This window comes from Sphaerodactylus townsendi, linkage group LG09 (genome assembly GCF_021028975.2).
Source record: "Sphaerodactylus townsendi isolate TG3544 linkage group LG09, MPM_Stown_v2.3, whole genome shotgun sequence".
In the NCBI taxonomy this organism is placed as follows: domain Eukaryota; kingdom Metazoa; phylum Chordata; class Lepidosauria; order Squamata; family Sphaerodactylidae; genus Sphaerodactylus; species Sphaerodactylus townsendi.
In genome coordinates, this window is record NC_059433.1 from 16,833,504 (window position 1) to 16,857,131 (window position 23,628).

The 23,628-nt window shown below is 41.7% G+C and overlaps 1 protein-coding gene across 1 annotated transcript in view; it reads left to right on the forward strand.

Annotated features, from left to right (window-relative positions):
* The window catches only part of GMDS (GDP-mannose 4,6-dehydratase), a 361,677-nt gene that overhangs the window by 247,578 nt on the left and 90,471 nt on the right, over positions 1-23,628 (forward strand). Inside the window, exons 8-9 of the mRNA XM_048508014.1 lie at positions 1,180-1,298; positions 15,350-15,446. Coding sequence (XP_048363971.1) covers positions 1,180-1,298; positions 15,350-15,446 — 216 coding nt within the window. The remainder of the gene's footprint in view (positions 1-1,179; positions 1,299-15,349; positions 15,447-23,628) is intronic.

A 23,628-nucleotide genomic window follows, 5' to 3' on the forward strand; every position in this document is an offset into this window, starting at 1 on the left:
GTCTTTGGAGTTTCATGCTCTTAGCCTAAGCCTACCTGGTTGATTGTTGTGGAAATGGGAAAAAAAAACCTTCTCTGTGACCACTTTGAGTTCCTTGAATGAAGGGCAGGATATAAAAGATAGCAATAATCATAGGCCCTTTCCGGAAAGGGTGCTTCCCCACCGGCAGCAATTCTGCCGGTGGAGGGGTGGGGGCCATTCGCATGAGAGCGTGCAAGCAGCCCCCAAAGAGACCAGCGCAAGAGAGGCGGTTCAAGACGGGAGCCGCTTTTCTCCCACTCACTCACCTCGCCGCCTCGCCGCTCTGCTGGCCTTCCTAAGACTGGCTTCATCGCTGCCTCCTCACTCCAGGGTCGGAGGTCAGCGAGGGAGGGTCTTAGGAGGCCAGCAGGGCGACGGAGGCGACGAGGTGAGTGGGAGAGGGACGGGGAAAACAGCATATTCCCGGCGGTGCCGTTCGCAGCCTGACGCCGCCCTGGGGGAGGGGGAGGGGAGCCAGGTCAGCGCTGCTGCATTTTGGCAGCGCCGCCTGTGCGAACGGCTCCCTGGGGACAGCGTTTTTGCCGTCCCCAGAGCGCCGTTTATGTCCCGTGCGGAAAGGGCCATACAGTTATAAGATTATTTACAGCTTGCATCTTTGCATAAAATTCATAGTGAATCTTATCTATTTAGCAAATGTGGATCCTACCCTTCCTCCAAGGAACTCAGGATGATGTATATCAGGGTCCCTAATCTTTTTGAGCCTGTGGGCATATCTAGACTCCTGACATAGCATGGTAGGCACAACAACAAAATGGCTGCCACAAGATGGCTGCTGCAGGATAACAGAAACAGCCGCAAAATAATTGCTACTGCTTAACTTCAGTAATACAGTGTGGCTGTGGGGACAGCTGCTGCCAAAACAACTTTTTAAAACATAGCCAATCAAATCTCCAATAGTCAGTCAGAAACCTTGCTGGAGAAAAGCCCTATCTAGCCCCACGAATTTCTTAAAAGCTAAAAGATTACACTGGATTTGGAGGGTGTGAGTGTGTACACCCTTCAAGGTGGTGCAAGTCCGTTACACCATCCATACATATCTCAAATTATGTCCTTCTGTATCAATAATACAATATCATTACCAAAGGGTGCTTTGAACAGATTTGCAAAATCAAAATGTGTGTTATCTTTTTTTTTCAGGCTATGTGGCTGATGTTGCAAGTGGATGAACCAGAAGACTTTGTGATAGCCACTGGGGAGGTCCACAGTGTTCGTGAATTTGTGGAGAAGGCATTTGAGCATATTGGAAAAACCATTGAGTAAGTAGAACCACACACAACGATTTTACACATGAATCATTTGTTTGAGTGTTCTTGCATTAAGCAGTATTCCTGTTTATGTATTTATTTCCTGACTATATCCATTTTCCATTAGTGCCTTGTTATTAACTGCTTTCTTAAAAGATCATGATTGTATCTATTTAAAGGAGAAAAATTCAATGTAGTAGTGGAGGAATTTGAGACATTATAGCGGCCTTTAACTTGAATTTTAGTCTTGACTTTTTTGAAAGTTTACTGAAACAGTAATTCCCATTTCACACAGTGAAGCTTCCTACCAACCTAAGCCAACCAAGATAACAGATCATGAAACACTAGTGCAAACATTGCTAAGCCTCTCTAAGAAGGGAACTTCATAATTAGGGAGCAGCAGCTCAGATCATCTGTACTGAACTGCAACGGGTGCACAAATCCTGTTTCTAAAAGCCTGCATGTAAAATAGGGTTGCCAGACTCCCACTGGGGGGCAGAAGATTCTCTGCCTCCAGTGCCAATCAGCTGGCTGTTGGGGGAGCATACTAGCAGTGCGGGAGGCCTAGCCTGTCCTCTCAGTGACATTTGCCAGCAACTCTGTAACATCTTTTCCACTGCATGCCAGAGTGATACAATTGCATCACCAGCAACGTGGGGTGCTGATATTTGGGCAAAAACTCTGTGGTAAAAAATGGCTTTAACTGCACAGTTTTTGCCTACCTACCTGAGTGTCCTCACATCACAATGTGCTGGAAATGATGTTGCTACATCACTGGCGACATTGCTGAGATGCCGGACTAGGCCTCCCTACTGTCAGGAAAACTTCCACCCCACCTCCCAACCCTGACATCAAATACACATGAATGAACATTATGATGCAGAACATACTTTGCCGTTTCTGCTGCTGAGCTCACGGATCAGAGAGCTACTACAAAGTCCCAACCCATTTTGTGGATATAGGAGAGAGGGTATAATGAGGTGAGATTTGGGCAATAATCCATCATAGAAGAATTGGAGATGTTATAAGTGTATCTTTGCAGCTGTGAAATGTCGGACAGCATGTTATCATTTATGCTTTTTCTGCAGAGCCCCCCCCCTCCAAAAAATGTTCTGTCTTTGGCATAAGACCCAGATCAGCTGAAGCTGAGCATGTCTCCTGTGAATCTACTTTCCTTGTTACTACAGGTTTGCCCTGGTCATCGCTGCATCTTCTGGATTCATTGTGTATTTTAAATAGTTCTCTTTACACTAAACCATACAAGCATGGGTGTAGAATATCTACAGTGCATATTCCACATAGTTTCACTGCAAATGCAAAATTCTTTCTCAAAGTCAGATAATAAAATCAGGATGGCTTTGTCAGCATCGTGTATCTTTTATTGTTTATTATTTTTCAGTTTTCTTCCTTCTGTATTTTCTCTGGGCCTCATGCATCAGCATACCAATCTCAGCTGGAAGACAGAAAAGAAAGCCGCAAGTTTTCCCATCTTGCTGCCATAAGCATTGTTCCCTGGGCCATCCAAGTCACCGGCGCAACTAGTGAACTTTTAACAGGGCCAGTAACTTTGGCTTGGGAAGCAAAACTCAACAAAACCAATAAATATACAGATTTGCACAGATATATACTGTATTATCATAACAATTTTAAAAATGAGTGGCGGGACAGAGAAAGGCTCAGTGTTGCTCACTTGGTCTGATGAAAATATTTGGCTTAGTTTTTCCCAAAACACCAGGAAAATACAGTAACAACAAGTACATTTGTCCAACCAGCTCAGTGACATCTACTATCTCTGTCAGTGATTCACTAAGTGGGGTCAATTGGCCATGGTGGCAGGGACTGATGGGAATTGTAGTCCATGAACATCTGGAGAGCTGCAGGTTGCAGAACTCTGCCTGAGATAATGCAGGTGGGAACAAGGAAGCCTAAGGCATAGCCCCCAAAACCCGAACACTAGTTTGGCATTATATGTGAACACACATTTGCCCTACCATTAAAGGTCACCTACTTCTAATTTAAAGCAATGCTTATTTCAAATGGTTGTTATGAAAACAAGGTGATCAGATTTTTCCCCTGGAACAGGTTTCAGTCGGAATGTTCACTGTAGGTTGCAAGAGAAAGCTCACATCCATAATTGGTTCGTTCAGCTGAGTATTGTCCACTCTGTCTGACAAATGGTTCCAAGGACCCCAGCAACAAATGGAGATGGGGTGTTGAAAAGGGCTGCCACCTGAGGCCACTGCCCCCACCTCCATCAACCTCTTGCCCCTCCTGGAGCAGCTATCTCTCCTTTCTCCTGAGGGTAAGGGCTTTTTCCAGAGAAGCCTCATAATTGCTTTCCTTAAGAGAGTCAGCTCTGTCCCATCCTGTCCCATCCCTCCCAAGACCAAACCAGGCTTTCCCTTCATTTACAAACAATTAACCACAGCACATCCTTGAAGCATCCTTGGGCCACAATAGCTAAGCTGATCTAAACAACTGCAACTAGCCAGACACTGTTAATATCATGATACTGATCTTCCACAATATTATTTTTGCAAGATTGTGGGCGGAGGAAAGATTGTTTCCCTCTGGAAAAATTGTTCCATAACTGTGCAGCTGCCACTGAAAAGCATCTCTGGTTGATGAGCTAGTCAAGTACCAGGAAGACATTTATGGGAGAAGACAGTCCTTCATATACCCTGGTCCCAGGTCATGGGCTTTAAAGGTCACAACCAACACCTTGAATTAGACTCAGAAGCAGATCAGAAGCCAGTGTAACTGCTGTAATATTGGTGTCACATGACCCTGATAACTGGCTCCAACCAATCATTGTGCTGCAGTATTGCTTCTTGACACTCTTCAAAGGTAGTCCCAAATGGAGTCTAGATGTAACTAAGGCAGGCGAAACATCAGGAGAAAATGCTACTGGAACACGGCCATACAGGCCAGAAACCCCACAACATCCCAGTGATTCCGGCTGTGAAAGCCTTCGACAATACATTCAACCACAATGTTCTGCCTTATTTAGCATGCCATAGCACAAAACCTAGATTCCATAAAGGTAATTTCATTGGAGTGATCAGCAAGAAGCCAAGAAATATAAAAGTGGTTTGTTTTGCCTGGATATTTTTTGTAGAGATGCACCAAGTTAGAATTTCTTGATAGAAACTGCAATACAAGAGCACATGTTTAGTGGTTTCTATCATTCCTGAGTGGCATGAACATTGGCAGAGATCATAAGGAATGCAGGCCTGCCTTCATTCCAGTAAAGCCGATGGAAGGGCATTGAACCAAGCTAAGGTAAAGGCTCTGCGATATCTGGGGTATTCCAGAGTATACAAATAACTTGGCAGAGCAAAGTTTTTGATTCTATTCGACTAGGCACTAGGGGAATAATTGAGGTAATGAGGAGGAACGATTTTATGTCCACAATTGTACATGTCTCCACAAGTTTTTAATACCTCCCTTGCTAGATTTAAACTGTTGATATTCATTATCATTTGTCACTTTGATTTCCGTTACAAAAGGCTGCACAGTACTGACATTTAATGTTGTCAGTATCACCATCAAATCTTCTAGCTGAGAGATAACAATGTTCCATTGTTTTCTTTGTCTAAACTAACGAAGAAAAGGAAATGTTGGTATATGAAATGTGAGGTTTTTCACCGAGAAAACAATTTGATCTTTCATTGTTGAAATCTCACTTATATCGCAAAAAAAAAGTACATTCATAATTTTTTTCAACGGAGCCAAGGAAAATTTTGGAATGATAAGACTCAAAATGATTCTAATTCAGTTCTTTGTACTGGCAGGAAGGCCTTTAAGCTATGAATATTTTTCCTCTGTATCTATTACACTTTTTTTCTTTCTCTTTTCCATCTACCTGTTGCTAATTAAGTAATATGATGGGGAAACACTTCCCTTCTCTAATTTGAACTCCAACAGGATAAAGCAAGCAGGCAAACACTTGTCTTGACTAATTTTCTGTCATTACTCTTATGAAACCAGAGGATTATAAGGATAGCCTGAAACCACTTGAGCACTCATAAGGTTGTTGCAGACTCTCGTCTCGGAATACAGGGAAGGGGAAAACCCCAATTCAAGCAATGGAAAGATTTATGAATTCTCTGTTCATATCATTTTCCATATAGATTTGCAGTGGAACTATGCATTGCTTCAAGGGTTGATACTAACACAGAAAAGCACTGAACATACTACACCACCATGCTTTCCTTGCCTGAAATTGATGTAAATTGTCCTATTATTTTCTGAGTAGGTTATTTTTATTCTGAGCAAGCCATTTTTGAGCCTTTGGTGAGGGGAAAACTTAGAAATGTGTTAAAGACAGACCATCTTCATGGACATTCTACTTGGTTAGGGATGCCAGTTTACGAGTGGAGGTGGGGGAAATTCCTGTCCCCAGCTCTTGTGTCTTGAAGTCATGTACAGAAGAATATTCCTGTTTAAGCTGTACACTTTAAAATCCATGCAAAGTTTGCTGTTGATTTCAGTGAGGCAAGGATTACTTGGGGGCTGATTTATACATACTGTCAAACTGATGGGGCTCCCTAGATGTGTGCCTTATGCTGCGTTGTGCATAGAGATGGGCCAAACAACTCTAGAAACCTTGGCATGGATAAGGGCCATAAAATATTGGCTGCATATACATTTTCTAGTGGGATCCAATAGCTATATTCCCTCTCTGTTATCAGATCACTTTATTTCAGAATGGTATACTTTGATCTTTAGAAAGGTTGAAGCTACTGGTTTCCCCTTGGAATCACTCCTTATGCTCACAAAGGTGGAAGCCTTCAGACTAGTTAAGAATAGGCTCTTGGATCCTGATTTTCATAATTTGACTCTTGCTGCCAAGACAACCTGTTCTCCGACTACATTATTAATCCCATGTGAGCGTGGAATTATGGCAGCATATCTTCGTCTGATGATTAATCCCACCCAGAGGAGAGCCTTGGCTACTGCAAGATGTAATGTGCTGCCATCAGCTCTGCTGGAGGGAAGATTTAAGAATATGGAACGTTCTAAAAGAGTTTGTTCATGTGATATGACTACGGTTGAAACACTTGATCATTCTTTGTTTCTATGCCCTAAATACAATAAGATACGCATGAAATACATGAATTCCATTTTCTTGCAATGTTCTCAGTGGCATGAGTGTTATAAGATACCCAATCTCCTGAACAGCTCTGATGTGCTCTTTTGTGAAACTGTTGCAAATTTTATACTGGAAATTAGTAATTTTAACTGCATTTCGTAACCTTGTTTTGTTTTAAAATTTTGTCTTGTTTTATATGCCAAAAAAGGCTTGTGTTGTTGCATACTGTCAAACTGTGACTTGGTTTTTCATGAGCGAACTTCAGGCTTATGCTCTTTCCCTTCTGCTCCCTCTTGTGTTCTGATATCTCCCTGACTTACTTTTTCATAGCAAACCATAACTTGCTGCTGCATCCATATTAGAGTTGTGCTTGCCTCCAAACCAGCACTGGAAACCCCAGTTTGATGGTAATTTCCACTTCTAATTTGGAGGAGAAACATAAACCATAACTGACCAATTTGGCAATGATAGAAGGATTATGTCAGGAGGCTGGAAGACTGCACTATGTGATAGGCAATATTCAAGCAAATATATTTTTGTAAGTACGTGTCCTGGCATGTTTTTTTTATTCAAGAGGGCAGTTATGCAAAAGTTTATAACCCCCCCCCCCCAAAAAAAATGGTCTCCTGCATTCCGAACATACATTTTTCTCATTTATGAGTAGGTACAATGATCTGTCTGGGAGGATTGCCCAAGGTAAGGCAATATGCAGACTTGGATGCAATATAATCTGATAGGTCATAAGGGAAATGTAATACAGATCTACCTAACTGTAGAGCAGCAACTGAATGGCAGTTTCACCCTCTAACATAATGAGGAGTAGGGGCACTGTTTCCATCTGTAAGTGGAAGTTGGTAGGACGTTGCCAAGAATGTTGGCAGCAGCTCAGCATCGAGAATCCTCCAAATGTTACTGGTTTTTGTGAAGAATCAAATGTGTGCAGATGGTGATACTTATATATGCAGAAAGAAGGTTTTGTGTTGGTATCTAAATGTATGTGTGGGATGGCTGTGCTAATATTTGTTCCTGTTTTGGGATGTTCACTATCAGCCCAATCTGGGGAGGGGGAGGGAATTGTCTTGTGCAGGCCTACACTGGCAGATATGCCCTTGTTTGGGCACTTACCCCACTGCAGAGACAAACACACCAGCGGGTGCATGCTGCTGCCCTCTGGAATGCCCAGACTTGGCACTGGTCCATGTCAGCACTCCCACATCACTGCTAGTCCCATTGGCACAGCAGTAGTTTCCACCCTGGCTTTGCAGCCAGTTACACTGCTTGCACCTGGTGTAAGTCCATTAACCCATACAGAGGGCTTTCCGTCAGTGTTGGGGGTAGTTTTTCTGCCTCCCCTGATCACCTAAAGCCCTCTGAAGGTAGCGGCACCATCTCTGGCCACCTGGGGCTGTGAATAGAGCTGCCTCTGTGCGTGCTTGCGTGTGTGCGTGTGTGGTGTGTGTGTTGCCATCAAATCATAGCTGACTTGTGGAGACTTCCATCCAAATACTTGCCAGGTAGGCTGGGTGTATGTGGCTGGACCAGAGGCTACTTCTGCATGGCCCAAAAACAACACCCTAGGGATGGTAAAAGCACCGTCCCTGGTGTGCTGTTTGCACAGATGCTATGCTCACCACCACCACCACCCCAACTGGGGCTGTGAACAGAGCTGCCTCTGTGTGTGCATGCGTGCGTGAGTGCGTGAGTGCGTGCGTGGTGTGTGTGTGTGTTGCCATCAAATCATAGCTGACTTGTGGAGACCCCTGGTAGCAAGAGACATTCAAGGGTGGTTTGCCATTGCCTGCCCCTACATCACATCCCTAACATTTTTTGGAGATCTCCCATCCAAATACTTGCCAGGTAGGCTGGGTGTATGTGGCTGGACCAGAGGCTACTTCTGCATGGCCCAAAAACAGCACCCTAGGGATGGTAAAAACACCGTCCCTGGGGCGCTGTTTGCACAGATGCTGTGCTCACCCCCCCCCCAAAAAAGGCACGAAAACACTGTTTTCAAAACACGCTCCATGAGCATGTTTGTTGAAAAGCGGCATCTTTCCACCGGTGCAGTGCGAAGGGCATTGGCATGAGAGCACCGCTTTCAGGCGCTGCCTGTTTGCGTGTGCTGTTTACCTTGTCTTCCCTCCGAGGCTCCAGAGGGAGAAGGGACATGCATGGGTCAGAGGGCAGCATGGGTGTGTCACTTCCTCCCTCTGGAGCCTTGGAGGGAAGACAAGGTAAACAACACACACAGACTGGAGGCAGGTCCATGCAGAGCTGCCTCTGCGGTCCGCAGCAGCTTCGGCGGTGCCTGCAGGAGACCATGCAAATGGTCTCATGCCTCCCCCAGCATTAATTATGCCAGTGGACAGCCACTTCTGCCACTGTGCAGAATGGCCAGAGTCACCCAGCAAATTTCTATGGCAGAATAGGTGTTCGAACCTGAGTTGCCCACATCCTAGTCCAACACCTTAACCACGCTATATCACACTGACTCTATTCAAACATCAAATTAACAAGTTTTGAAAACTCACTTTTTCAATTAATTATTCTCCTTTTGACATTTGTCCACAGTCTGATCACCACCTTGTTATGTGTTCATCACCTGCTTAGTGGCCATTGAAATATTGAAATTGAAATGCAGACAGGCCCTTAACACTGGGTGTTTAATCCTTCTTTAGTAGAACAGTAGACTCTCGGAACATCAGTGTGGAAGCAAGGGATTTGACTTGGTCAGAGAAAAGCAGGCTTATAAAATTAAAAGTATAAATAAAAGGAATATCCTATTAAATGGCGTGTTCTTCTCATAAAAAGGACCATCATTTTGATGCTTTAAATGTCCAGTACAAGATTTCATGTCATGTATTAATATTTGTATGCCAATAAAGGCTTATTGATTGATTAATATTCTATTCTGCATCTACTGTGCAAGTTCCAGTGGAGTAGCTAACCTGGACGACAACTGGGGACAAAGGATATTAGCCTGAAAATTTTCTTTCCATATCAGCTATGCCTGCTTAAATGGGGCAAACACCATAATCATCACCTGGAGGTTCATTTAAGGCAGGGGTCTTCAAACTATGGCCCTCCAGATGTTCATGGACTACAATTCCCATCAGCCCCTGCCAGCATGGCCAAGTGGTAGGACTCATGGGAATTGTAGTCTATGAACATCTGGAGGGCCATAGTTTAAAGACCCCTGATTTAAGGAATAAGTAAACTTTTTTGAAAAAGCAACTGTAAAATCTCCTTCGAAGACTTCTATGCTTTTTTAATTTTATTATAATTTTATAATAATGCTTTTGAAGCCTAGGCGATGGTTTGAAAAGAGGAACCTTAAACCATTACACTCAAGCCACTCACTTAGAAGCTGTCCCATTAGAATTTATTACACCAATTTGGAGTAAATGTTTTAGACTTCAACAGGGTGCCGTTGCGTTCATGTTGCTCTAAACCTGCTTGATTTCATTTAACTGTTGATGCTGACAACAGCCATGATTTCCCCTCTCTTTTAGAGAAGCATGCCGTAGGCTTCCCATAAACTTTCTATTTTATCCAATGGAGCTTTTACCCTGCTTTTTGAGTAATCTGAGTTGGTATTATCTCTGCCTTCGATCAGGACCCAACAGAGAGGATCCCTCTGTTCTGTCAACACACTCTGAGAAGAAAAGTAGACAAAACTTGAGTTGTTTCTACCCCAGCCCCACTCCGCAAGCACTTTAGCTCTTTTCAGGATAATTAAAGAGTGTGCTCCGTTTTGTGTGAAAATAGCTGCAGAACGAATTATCGGTATTCTCCTCTGTAAAATCCTTGCAACTAGTCTCTATTATTGCACCCAAGTAACTCAAAGTGACTAACAATTGTTTCCACTTCAGTTAATGAAAACAAACGATGTCTGTGCTTTTTCATAAGGACTTTTTCTGGGCAGGGTTGGCCACACTTCCTTAGTTTCTCTTGCATTTGAGTTACGGCCTCTGGCTCATCACGTTTCCAGTGTTGTTCCGCTCAGCATGAGGTGAGGTCTGTAAAGTTATCTTGGGGTTCATTGTGAGGTTCCAGAGTCCTCTGCGCATAAGAGGTACTACCAGGTCAACCAAAGGTATCTTGGACCATAATTCTACAACTGTCAGGTTACACGGTGTTTACTGCTCTTTTTCTCATAAGATCATTGCAACAGCTAACGGGGAATAAAACGATTCTTGGAGTTGTGTCAGGCATAATGTTCTTGATTAAGAATTAAGAACTTGCTATGGGCTGGGTACTTCCACTTTTTCCTTTGTCCCTTCTCTTCATATATGCGATTTTATCTCCCCCATTTTCCCTTCCTGTTTCTCAAGCCAACTGACTGACTAACAGCCAGGAGGAAAGTGTGCTGGAGACTCAATAGACATTAAGGCCAGGCAGAACATCAAATGAGACACAGCTTCCGGAATCTGTGAAACAATCAGTCTGAGGCCAGATCAGTTGTGTGTTGGGAGTTCTATGTCTGGAACTCCCAGGGACTTTTAAAAGAACTCAGCTTGCGTGTAGTGGTCCAAACATTTCCCTCACACCACTCACCCTACTTGAAAAGATCGACAGTGCCAGGGAAAGTGTTAAACCCTTCCTTCCCTTGTGCTGAGAACTCCATCTGAACTGGGCCCTGCATGCTCAGCAATTGAGTTTAAAAAACTGGCATTCATGTCACAGCCCTGGTAACATTTAGAATTCAAAATTGACTTGAGTAGAGAACATGATAGCTACAGAACACATACGAGAAAGTGGACAGGGGTTGCCGAGGCTGGCGGTGTTCTCCAACAGATGCCAGTGGCCACATACTCTCCCCAGCTCTGTGCTGCCACTGATGGGCAGGCCAGGGTGGTTGTGGGGGTGGGGAGATGGTGGGGAAGGGTTCTCATGGGTGGCTGAGAGGTGGCAGATGGCCATCCAGCCTCATTTTAAAAACCTCCAAAGAAGGAACTCCACCACCCTCCAAGGCATCATATTCCACTGTAGAACAGTCCTTACCATCAGGAAGTCCTTCCTAATGTTTAGGTGAAATCTTTTTCCTGTACCTTGAACCTATTACTCATTGTCCTAGTTGCTGGAGCAGCAGAAAACAAAGCTTGCTTCATCTTCAACATAACATCTCTTCAAACGTTTAAACATGGCCATCATGTCACCCCTTAACCTTCTGTTCTCCAGACTGTCTTGGAGGATATGGATTGTCTCAGTCCAAATTCAGATATTGGTTTGGGCCAGATCTGCCCACAAGGACCCATCTTGTCTACCATGCTCTTTAACATCTACAAGAAAACACTGGGAAAGTCTGTCCAAGAAAACACTGGGAAAGTCTGTCTAAGGATTTGGAGTGAGTCCTCTCCAGTCTGTGGAAGAAGCTTGACTGGTTGCCTAACAACCGGCTACTTCCAATGAGACAATGACTGGTGATAGCCAATTTTTACATGGAACCCAGAAGACTGAGGAGAAACAACCCACCACAGGAAAAATATTTCTACTGTACATCAAGGGAATCACTGATCAAATAGGGAAACTGATGAAGAAACATAACCTACAAACCATCTTCAAACCTACCAGGAAAATACATCAGATGCTATGCTCAGCAAAGGACAAGAGAGACCCCCTCACTTCTGCAGGAGTCTATCGCATACCCTGCAGCTGTGAAAAGGTCTACATAGGAACCACAAAACACAGCATTCAGACTTACATTAAGGAGCATGAAAGACTCTGTCGGCTTAACCATCCTGAAAAATCTGCAATTGCAGAATATGTGTTAAACAAAACTGGACATAACATTTTATTTGAGAACACTGAAATTCTGGACAATTCGGAAGGTTTCTGTGTCAGACTGCAAGAGGGAGGCCATTGAAATTCACAAACGCCAAGACAACTTCAACAGGAAAGAAGAGACTCTGAGAATTAACAAAGCTTGGCTACCAGTACTTAAAAACAGCAAAAGCAAACCCCAAGGGCATGCTAAGTTCTTGAACAATGGACTCCACCCAAACACAGGATTTGCATTCACCAATACTGCTGCTGCTGCTGCTGCTGCAGGGCATGCAAATGTGAATCACCCCTGGACTGAAAAACCCCACCCGCAATACAATACTATCAACCGCATCTTTGCAGAACAAGTTCCACCCAAACACTTACGGATTGGTTCCCCACACTGGGACATGGACAATGTATATCCCACTAAACATTCCCTTCTCACTGGACACAGTGTGTAACAGACTTCCCTCTGTGATACACCTCTGAAGATGCCAGCCACAGATACAGGTGAAATGTTAGGAACAAGATCCACCAGACTATGGCCACACAGCCCGGAAAACCCACCACAACAAGCTTGACTCGGTTTCTCCTTACAGCTGAGTTTGGTAGATTCATGAAAGTCCTGAATAAATGCCTCTAGGTTGAGGGGTCAGATTCTCACAAAACAGCTGGTGAATTCTTCGGGATCCTGGCCTAAGAACAAAGTTAAAGTTTCCTCCATGGTATATAGCACTACCTTTCAGATTTAGCCATTCCTCAAAGAGTGTAATCTGGCTAAGATGATCCATTCTCTGATAATATCCAGATTAGATGGTGTACTTGGTCTGCCTTGACATAACAATTGGAAAGTTTAGTTTGTCTAAAATGTGGCAGCCAGATTATTGTTGCAGCTGGATACAAACATGGTCTCGCTTCTATGCTGAAAGATCTGCACTGGCAGCCCATTTGTTTCCAGACATGACTCTGAGTTCTGGTACTTTTAAGGCACTAAGCTTGGATTTGAAGCACCTCTTTGCTATGGGACATGTTGCCCAGCCTGCTTGTTAAGATCCCCTTTCCCAAGCCTGGCTGCATGTGCCCTGGCCTCCAGAGGTGAGATGGGTGGCAACCAGAGACAAGCTTTTTCACTGGTTGCCTTTGGGATACACCCCATCTTGAGGCTACCTTGTTTCCTACTTCCCTTGCTAAAGCAAAGAAAGGAATCCAATCATGCAAGGGGAAATATATACGAAGCTGTGAGTGAAATGCATGATTGGTATCTCAGATTTCAGCCACTATGGATCCTAAATAGACCAGAATTCATGTGACGGGATTCTGAAACCAGTCTGCTCCCTATACACATGGGATCTTTCTCTGTCTGCCTTTTCTTTAGATTGTATTGATTATATTTATAGATCTATGAATTATGAGAATAATATAAAAATACTTTAACATACTCTAGAAATAGTTTTTTTTAAAAAAAACAAGCTATATATTCTGCAAGCAAACAGAATCAACCCCCATTCTCTTTAACAATAACCTAGCTACGGACCTGCCTGGCATATGGTTGCGGGTGAGAATGTTTGATGTTCCCAAAAAATACTCTGTGAGACAAAATCTGCATAGGACCATCCACGTTTAAGCCATGGAGAGTGAATTTTAGCCTTGTGGAAACATATGCATACCATTTGCTCATCCTGGTTGTAATTCACCCTGTGAACATGAGGTCTGTTCACCTCCTTGGTTCCATTTCAGTATTTTTAAAAGCAAGAATGATTGCGTGAATAGAACATATGCTAGTCCACAACACAGAGTCAAGCTTTCCCTCTTTTGCAACATCCAGCATGTGGTTTCTAGGAAGTATTTACATAATAATAAAAGGACCATACCTAAAAAAAACAACAGAGAAAGATTTTTTCTTTCATCATACTTTGACCAACAGCAATATAGATATAACCTAGTAGACCATAATGAGATGCCTGGCTTTTGCTCAGATTTTCAAAGTGGCTACTTAAGTATTCTTTTTTCAGCAGATCACAAGGCAGTTTGGAGATTCCGTGTTAATGTAGCATTGCCAGTGCTGGGGAAAAAAACTAGCTTGAAAAAGTGTTAAGTAACAAATGTATTGACTTTATAATGGAAACATTACATTCATAAGCCTGAAGAAAACCTGAAAGTTGCAAGATATACTTAACTGTAAAAAACTAGTTTTGAAGATTTCTCCAGTTATGTTTTCAATACAATACAATACAATAGACCTTTATTGGCATAAGATACAAAAGCGTGAGTATAGACCATCACTGTTATGTTTTCTCTGTATGTGTGTGTTAATTTATTTAATCATTCCATTTGCTCTTGTCTTTAATATTCCTGTTAACTCAACCATCATTGGAGGAGCAGCAGTGGCGTAGGAGGTTAAGAGCTCATGTATCTAATCTGGAGGAACCGGGTTTGATTCCCAGCTCTGCCGTCTGAGCTGTGGAGGCTTATCTGGGGAATTCAGATTAGCCTGTACACTCCCACAAATGCCAGCTGGGTAACCTTGGGCTAGTCACAGCTTCTCGGAGCTCTCTCAGTCTCACCTACCTCACAGGGTGTTTGCTGTGAGGGGAGAAGGGCAAGGAGATTGTAAGCCCCTTTGAGTCTCCTGCAGGAGAGAAAGGGGGGGATATAAACCTAAACTACTCTTCTTCTTCTTCTTCTTCTTCTTCTTCTTCTTCTTCTTCTTCTTCTTCTTCTTCTTCTTCTTCTTCTTCTTCTTCTTCTTCTTCTTCTAACTACAAGAATTGTTGTGTTAATCTGTAACAAGAAAACCAAAATCTTGTGGCACGTTATTGGGGCCTGCAGGATTCGTACACCACTTTGTATAAATACACAAACACAGTGAATCAGGTTGTGCGTGTATGTGGTATATGTGAAAGACAGATACACGTGAGGAAATGCAGATGTTTCTGTCAAATGCTGCTAACATTTCATGCCCTTAATAGCAGCCTCTGGCTTGCAAAAGCTTCTCCCCAACTCAACCACAGGATCAAACACAATGTGTGCACTTTAAATCCCATTGTGTCCAGCGTATGGTCAAGCTTTTGCTTCTGGTCCAGTGAACGATCTTTACACTGCCCTGTAGAGAGAAATGACACCAGCCTCGTTTAAGAGCCAGTGAGCCAAATGCTCACAGCAGTCAAGTCATACTGGAGTGACTGAATGTTTGTCATCTTTACAGGTGGGAAGGCAAGAACGAAAATGAAATAGGTCGATGCAAAGAAACTGGGAAGATCCATGTGACTGTTAATCTCAAATACTACAGACCAACTGAAGTGGTAAGCAAAGACATTCTTTCAGCTTTACAAACTAATGATTCGGTCATTCAATCACCAAATTGCTGCGTTTGGACAGCTGTTTGCAAGAAGGCTCTAATTGCATTCCCACTGCCAACTTTCACACTGTCTTTATATCACATAGCTCCCTCTCTCCTTCCCTCACCCGCTGTGGCTAATTTTGTTAAATTATCTGAAGAAAATAACCAAGAGTGAATTTTAGAAGCCGAGATTGTTGAGAATCAGATATATATTAAATATAGAGCAGACAAAAAATGATTAAGTCTCCTGATTGTTGCTGGAGAATAAATACTTGAAGAAATATCAAGAAAATGCTTGAAGAAATAGCACAAACGACAGTCATATAATGGAGAACAGTGTAGTGTAACATTTTTATTTTCAAGTTGTTTCTTTGTTCACTACCATAACATATTTTATATGTTGTTAACATAACTGCATACAGAGTAACTAAGAAGGGAAGAGAGAGAGAGTTTCAAAATACAATATAAGGCTATATATGTTTATTTTCATCAATTTTCTTCTAAGACAACATGAACTGAAAGCCACTGGTAATATTAATTTAAAATATTTATTTCCATCTATTGACTGAAGATAAATGCTCATCATTTGACCAATATGTTGCTAATCCATTTTTGTAAATCTGGGAAGATGTTAAAATTTGGCAGATAGTGCTTTAAAAGCACACCATTGTTCATATGGCTGTACCTCAAAGGAAACAAAAGACGTTTGGCACTTGTAATTCTGATTCAATATGGGCATTTCTATTGGAGACCATCAGCTGCTAAAATGAATATGATTCCTTCCTTTCGTTTGGGTTGATAAATGAGGCAGTTACATAACAAAAAAGATTCCATTAACTCTGGTACACTTACAGACCTCAGCTAGATACTGACTTACACTGGTGGACACTGAATCGGCTCTTGCATTTGCTGGGGAAAAGTGGCAGAGCATGGCGCAGGCAGGTCAGGTGGCCTCATATTTATAAGCAATTATCATTTCACATGTACTTCAACTATTTGCTACTGGTATACAGTGCCTACCTCTGCCAGTAACCTGTGGCTTCATGGTCATCCAAATTCAAATAACCTGTGGGTGATTCAAAGAGAGATGTCGTAGTTTTGTTATCGATTGCCAGATGGTGTGACAATTGAAGGCTGTGGCAACCTATTGGAGTCAGATCAATTGTTCGCCCATTTCCTTGTCCCCTCTCCCTTGTTCTGTGTTTGGCGCCACCCCAACAAACTCTGTGTTTTATAGAGGAGTGTTGATACTGTATGTTGCTGTGATGCCTGGGCTCTGTTGGTGGGTCTTCAGTCTGGTCTGTGGAGAGGTGTATGGGAATGGCACTTTTGATGAGTTCATTTGGACTACACTATTGATAAGACTCTGAATGTTTGTTGTATTTATCTGTCTTTATGGACAATTGTTTTATTGTAATTTGGTATGCCAATAAAGGCTTGTCTATGTCTATGTCTACATTTCACATGTACTGATAGACAGCGTGAATATTAGCATTTCACAAACATGTCACAATTGACTGTTTTTCCATTGTGTTGCTTTCACTGGCATTTAGAAATAGTTTTTCAACATTGTTGTGTGGAGTACATAGACGGTTTCTGAAAATGCTATTGACTGGCTAGAAGAGTTTCTCTGATCTTGAGTTTTGTTTAAGTTTATAATGTTTTCTAAATCTTTTTCTGAGATCTTCTGGAGGAAAAAAAATAAGCCAGTTTGTGATCTGTGATCTATGCTCACAGGAAACTGCTTTAAAGGCAGACAGTGCTGTTTAGCACATTTGTTATAAGAACACTTCCTTTAGGACAAATTGAGATTGGATATTTCAGAACTGAATCAGTTGTTGAGATTAGCTGAACTTCAGTACTTTGGAAACTAAAGACTTGCATAACTAACACACCTTACTATAGACTGAGCTGCCTTTGAAGGTGGAGATGGTAATTTAGCTGCTCCCAGGAAGTCATTACAAAAGTCACATAAAGTCGGTGGTGACTCCCAGTTCTCATCTGGGAACAATTAAAGGTTCTATTTTTAGTCCATGGAGCTGGAACTGTATCGGATCCAATATACACCAAGCTGTCGGATGTTGGGAACAAAAAATTAGCAACAACTGTAGAATCCCATTACTTCGTTTTCATAACTTTTTCAGACCAAACCAAATTTTATTATTATGGTCAGTGACCAACAACAACTTATATAGCGTGACCTATTTGTAGTCTTTCCGAAGTTGGTTGGCTGCTTCTGAAAAAAGAAAGCTGGACTATTCTTAGGCTCTTGGCAAGTTTGTATCATAATATCTGCAGTCATCCTGACGGAGATCTGTTAATTACGGGCTGTGTCTTTGTATAGTTGGGGATTTTGTCTGGAGCCTTATAGAATATCCTATGTCTATAAAATGGGACAACGAATAAATGAAACACTGGAAACTTATTACTTGGGAAAGACTAGGATTATTTTGCTAATGTGTGGGATGTCAGAAAATGGATTTCCCTCTCCTCTTTCATTTCAAACCTTTCTTGGGGCTATCTATTGGCTTCTACTGCTAAATGGCCAAAGAGCTGTAACAACATATGAGTTGGAAAAAGATCTTTCAGTGAAACTAAGGCCCAGGATTTGGTTGTGAGTAGGGGTGCCAACTCTGGATCGAGGTGGGATGGGGGGGGGTTCCTGGAGGGTGGAGTTCAAAGATGGGCTACTCCGCCATTTTCCTTTGCTGCGTATCCATTGTACCTGCAACTCCCTCCCAGAACCACTCTCCCTTTTTTCAGATCTTCCCATAAAACTGGTATCTTGGTTCTCATTTACTGCTGCAACTGCCCCTAACTGAACTCACATTCTTCTGTTACTTTCGTTATCTCCTTCAATTGCTCGCCCCCTGTATAAATGTTTAGACTGTGAACTCCAAGGGGCAAGGAACGTTCTGCCAAACGACATGCGTGTTGATGGCGCTATGTAAATCTGCATGCTGTCCATGTATCCATCTGAGAAATCATTTGGACTCCTTCCCCATCTGTCCACATGATCAGGGGAGCTTTACTCTGTTCCTGCTTTTCCACATTTCTTCCAATGTCGTGAGTGTGGTACATCCTCATGGTAAGTGGGTAAATGTTTGCCTCTATGATCCATGTCAACAATTGTTTTTCAGGAATCCCACCAGGAGTCATTCCATGGGTGCCAAATGTCACGTAGCAATTGGCTGCCTTCGAAATGCAAGAGCCATTTGTTAAACGAGCTACTTATCTCTGTTAAATCAGGCCAGATGTGCAGGGCTAGTTGGGAGAATTGCCTTGTTTGAAATAACAGGGGCTTGGCCGGTCCCTCACTTTGAATGCAGGTTTTCGCTGTTTGTGCCCCTCACAGCATTTCACTGTACCCTGATTTTCAGCTTCCCTGTGATTTTTTAAAAATTCAATTTCTCACATTGTAAAAGAGCTCAAACAAAACACGATGTTGAGTAAAGTAAAAATACAAACAAAGAAATGGTTGGAGTGCAAAGGATAATCAAAGAGAGATAAGCATTCGTGGGGGAGAGTGCTGTACGTGTGTTTTTGAGAAGGAGGCAGTGTGAGCTAATTCCTGACTTGGTCAGGGCAACTAGAATAGAATGCAGGCATGCTGACGTTTATATTCATTCTCCTTGGTGTGCCTGTTATATTGGCCCCAGCCTTTGGTTGCCAACAGACCTGGAGGGAAAAAAATGTCTGTGTACTGTGTGTGTCAGAAGCAAGGTGTTACTCCTTAACCTACAGAGGTGGACCTGGATCTATCATCAGTATAAAATCTACCTAATGGACTGATTTGTATACCACTTTACTTGGTTGTAGCCTAGGGATGCCAAATAGCGGAGTCTTTTAATAATAAATAAGCCTAAATAATAAAATAATAAATAAGCCTTTTACCAAAATGTAAATGGACAGCTGAAAATGTCCATGGCATGAAGCAAAATAACATCATCTGGTAAATAACATCCAGCGACCCTCTTGGCCACCCTACAAAATTCCCCATAGTTCCTTCCTTCTGCTCAGACCACAAATAGACATCATCAAAAAGATTGTGCCCATGTAACGATGGCTCAGTTGAATCTCTGGCCCACCAATTACTACACTGTCTCAAATTCAAGGAAATCAGATCCAAGTATGTGAATCTTACTCCTTTACATTTACCCAATCTCCCCGATTTAATTAGATTACACTACTTGTTGGACAATCCTGATCCTTCTCTCTGTACGATAGTGGCAGACTTTGTCCTGGAAATTACTAAACACCAGTAGATTTCCTTCGACCTAACATTTATTTCCTGTATTGTATATGCTTTTTAATCCATTTTTTATTATTGTTGTACTGTTGTCTATGCCAATAAAGGCTTGCTAAATAAAAAAAAATAGACATCATGGGCATAGGAAAAGTGTGACTCAGTGAATAAAAGAAACAATGATGTAGAAATTTTGCTTAAGAATGTTGCCAGAGTGGGATTCACATAGCCATAAAGATCAGGAGGTGGCAATTTCACAGAATGAGGTACAATGTTATATTGGATGCAGAATAACGCTTGCTGGTAGTCTCCAATTTCACTTTAGAAAATAACAATTTTCTAGCCCTTGTAGTTGCAGTGATATGCTGGTAAGCACATAGGCCAGCAATTCCCAACCAGGGTATTGTGGTGCCCTGGGGTACTGTGAACACTTCCCAGGGGTACCACGACAACGCTACCACCCCTTCTCTTTGCAGTGCCCCTTTCGCTGGTCTTCAGGGCAGCTCGTTTTATGGCTCGGCGGCGATGGGAAAGGGAGCGCACTATTTCTTAATGTAATTAGTTTAAATTACGTTCATTTTCACATCATTAATGGATGAATAAACAGACGCTTAACAGCAATAAACTATTATGTCTCTCAGGTAACTAATCATTGAAGTAAATCAATTTTTTAAAATGGGTGTTTTCCTCAAGGGTACCGTGAGATATGAAGAGTGATACCACGACGTCAAAAAGGTTGGGAAACACTGATGTAGGCAATGCTTGATGTAATCTCAGAAGAGTAAAAGGTTGCTACTAAGTATTTGTTTATATATACATGTATATATGTGTGCATATGTAACCTTTTGTCACTTTGATCAGTGAAGGTTTATTCATTTATATTTTATTATATCTATAATTATATTGTTATTTTAAAAAACATAAAATTATACACATACATACACACACCAAGTCTTGACTTTTATCATATTCAGGATTCTATAGAACCATTCTTATCTATCATTATTCAGGTAATATAACTCTGTTAAGATTAGTCTTCTTTTAAAGGTCAGAATAGATGAAATATCTGCTACACGTTAGTTATATTAACTACAAATCAGACAGTTGCTTTTCTTTCTTCTCAAAAGGGTTGCCGAATAAGGACTTCACTAACATAATTCCATGTACTACTAATCAGTAGATAGCAGAGTAAAACTGTAGAGTATGCAAAAAAATGCTTTTTAAAAAGTGTCGTTGTTTCGTTACTTTACAGTCTGCCAGTCTTGGTCAAGCAATGGGGCATAAATGGTCACTAAACAAATCTGAAGTAATAAAACCTTCATAACATGGCTTGGGTGATGATGGTGTTATCATTTTATTTTTTAATTTATTTTATTTATTTCTTAGATTTTTATACCACCCGATCCCCAAAGGACTCGGGGCGGTGAACAACACAATTCAAACAACAAGCAGGAGCAGGTCATACAATACATAGGCTCCATCCCATAATCATCAATAAAATAACCTAAAAACTCATATAAAACAGTGAATAACAGTTAATACAGAAATAGACAAGAGGCGTCCAGAAACCCCAATTTTAAAACCTACCCCCAAATATTGGCTGCTTGGCTGAATGTTCAAACATGGTCAAGATATGTGCTGTGATATTTCCATTTGATCCACATTTTGAAGATTTTCTGAGCAGTTAATGGACCTACCTTATGAAATACCTCTGAGCTTTGTGATAAGCAGTCAGCTCTTCCCTATCACCTGATAGAGACTCCACCATGTCATTTCACACTTGATCATTCTAAAAACCTTATTCAGACAGCACTTGAGGAAGAATGAACACGTGTGTGGAAGTGAGGAACAGGGCTTCAGGATCATCACTAGAGTTGCCTAGAGCACAGTGGAACCTGGGATTCTCCGGAATTTATAGCAGATCTTCAGATTTTCTGGAGGAAATGGCCACTTCTAGGGTCAAACTCTGTGGCATACCATAGAGCAGTCCTATGTTCCTTGCTGGAGTCTCTCCTATCACTCCAGAGGAAGTATCTGAGGGAACTGTGTTATCACCAGTCCAGTCCCGTCGCCATCTTGAAAACGGTCCTAGAAGGGGGGAGTTAAAATCTGTTAGTTCTGCTAAAACCTCTTAAAATCCTATAAGACCCTGTTAAAATCCCGTTAAAATACAGTTAAAACAAGATTTAAAACAAGGGGCTCACAAATTACAGCCTGAGTTGTCTGCAAATCAGACTCCAAGAATACAGTCAATTCAAGCCTCCTTATCAGCAGGCATTTTGAATTAGGCAGTGAGGGAAAAAAAACAGCTGGGAGGATGCTCAGCTCCACACTCAAATATTAAAAGGCTCTCCCCTTGGAACAACAAAACATTCTAGAGATTAAAAAGAAATACCAAGAGATAAAAACTAAGGAGTAAAATGTAGAACTTATCTTTAAAAGATGGAGGAGCCCTGCAGATAACGTCCAATCAGCACGGCAGCCGGAACCGGACCCCATACCATAGAGCACAGGAGAGATGGAAGTCCTAAAGTCACATCTCACCCCCGTTGAGCTCTCCATCCTCCCCAAAACTCCTTCCTGCCCCCAAATCTCCAGGAATTTCCCAAGTCAGAGTTGGCAGCCCTAGCGTACATTATTGCAGGCAATGCTTTACAGGCAATGTTATGTATTTGCCTTGTGGGATAAGGAAAATCCTGTTGTTTGTCTCTCTAAAAATGACATGGAGGTGTTTCTTTTTTGGCTGCCTTCAGATCTGAAACTCTTCTTTTCCCCTATGTTGAAATATTTGTGACAATTCAGTAACTCTTTGCTCCAAACTTAAATTACTTTTTAAACCTTTCCTGGCTTATGTCTGCAGATCCTCTCCATTTCTCTTTGTCTCTGTGTTTACATTTCTAAACATTTTAAAATGTGCTTTTTTAAAATGCATCTCCTCTTTCTAGCTCACATTAATCTCTACATCCCTACTCAATCACGCTTGGCCTCATTTGCCCCTTTTCTTCTTTGGACGTCACCAGATTAACTTTGAGATTTTAGTCTCTTCAGAGAAAAAAAATGTTTTTAATAATCAGCTCAACATTTCCCAGACTTCATAAGATTCCAGTAAAATCTCCTTGGGGAGTATCACATTCCCCCAAAGTCAATTCTCCTCCAGTCCAAAGCACTTGTGGCAGTTCATACTCTGAAGAGTTATGGCTCCTTAAAATATAATGAAACTGATCACAAAATCCTGGTTCCCTCTTCTTTTTGGCATACATATCTCATTCCCTACATTTATAAACTAAGTGGACTATGCATCTGAAACATTGTTCAAACAGCTATGTAAGAAATGTGCTTTATCTTACTTAAATGTCAACTTCTCTGTCACTGTGTTTGCATTTCACATTTTCTGAGGATTTTTACATCTTACTGTGGAGGCTAATCTACCTTTAATTTTTTCCCCCAATGTTTGATACAGTTGCATTTGTGATTTTAGTCATCTGGCAAATATTGCTTATCTTTAGGAGAAAAATACTGATATGCCGCTCCTCTCCGGATTTATGTCAACACCTGAAAATCGCTACTTTGCTAAATTATTATCTTTATTGTCTTTCTGAAGTGAGTCACCGTGTCTGCCAAAATATTTATATAATTACTTACTTCAGACTCAACATTACTGCTGGACTAGAATCATTTTAACCATCTGAAACCAGCCTGGGTTTCTGTAAACTAAACCTAATCTGCATTCCTGTTTGAATATGCATTTTAGTGATTTGCATATTCAAATCAATACCTGCATGAGGGAGATAATTTTCTTTTGATTTTAGCTCCTGCCACCCAGTCAGTTGAACTGTTTCATGTGGTGTTGAAACGTTTTAGTTGTTCTGCTGTTTCAAAAATATTATTCGAGTTGCCA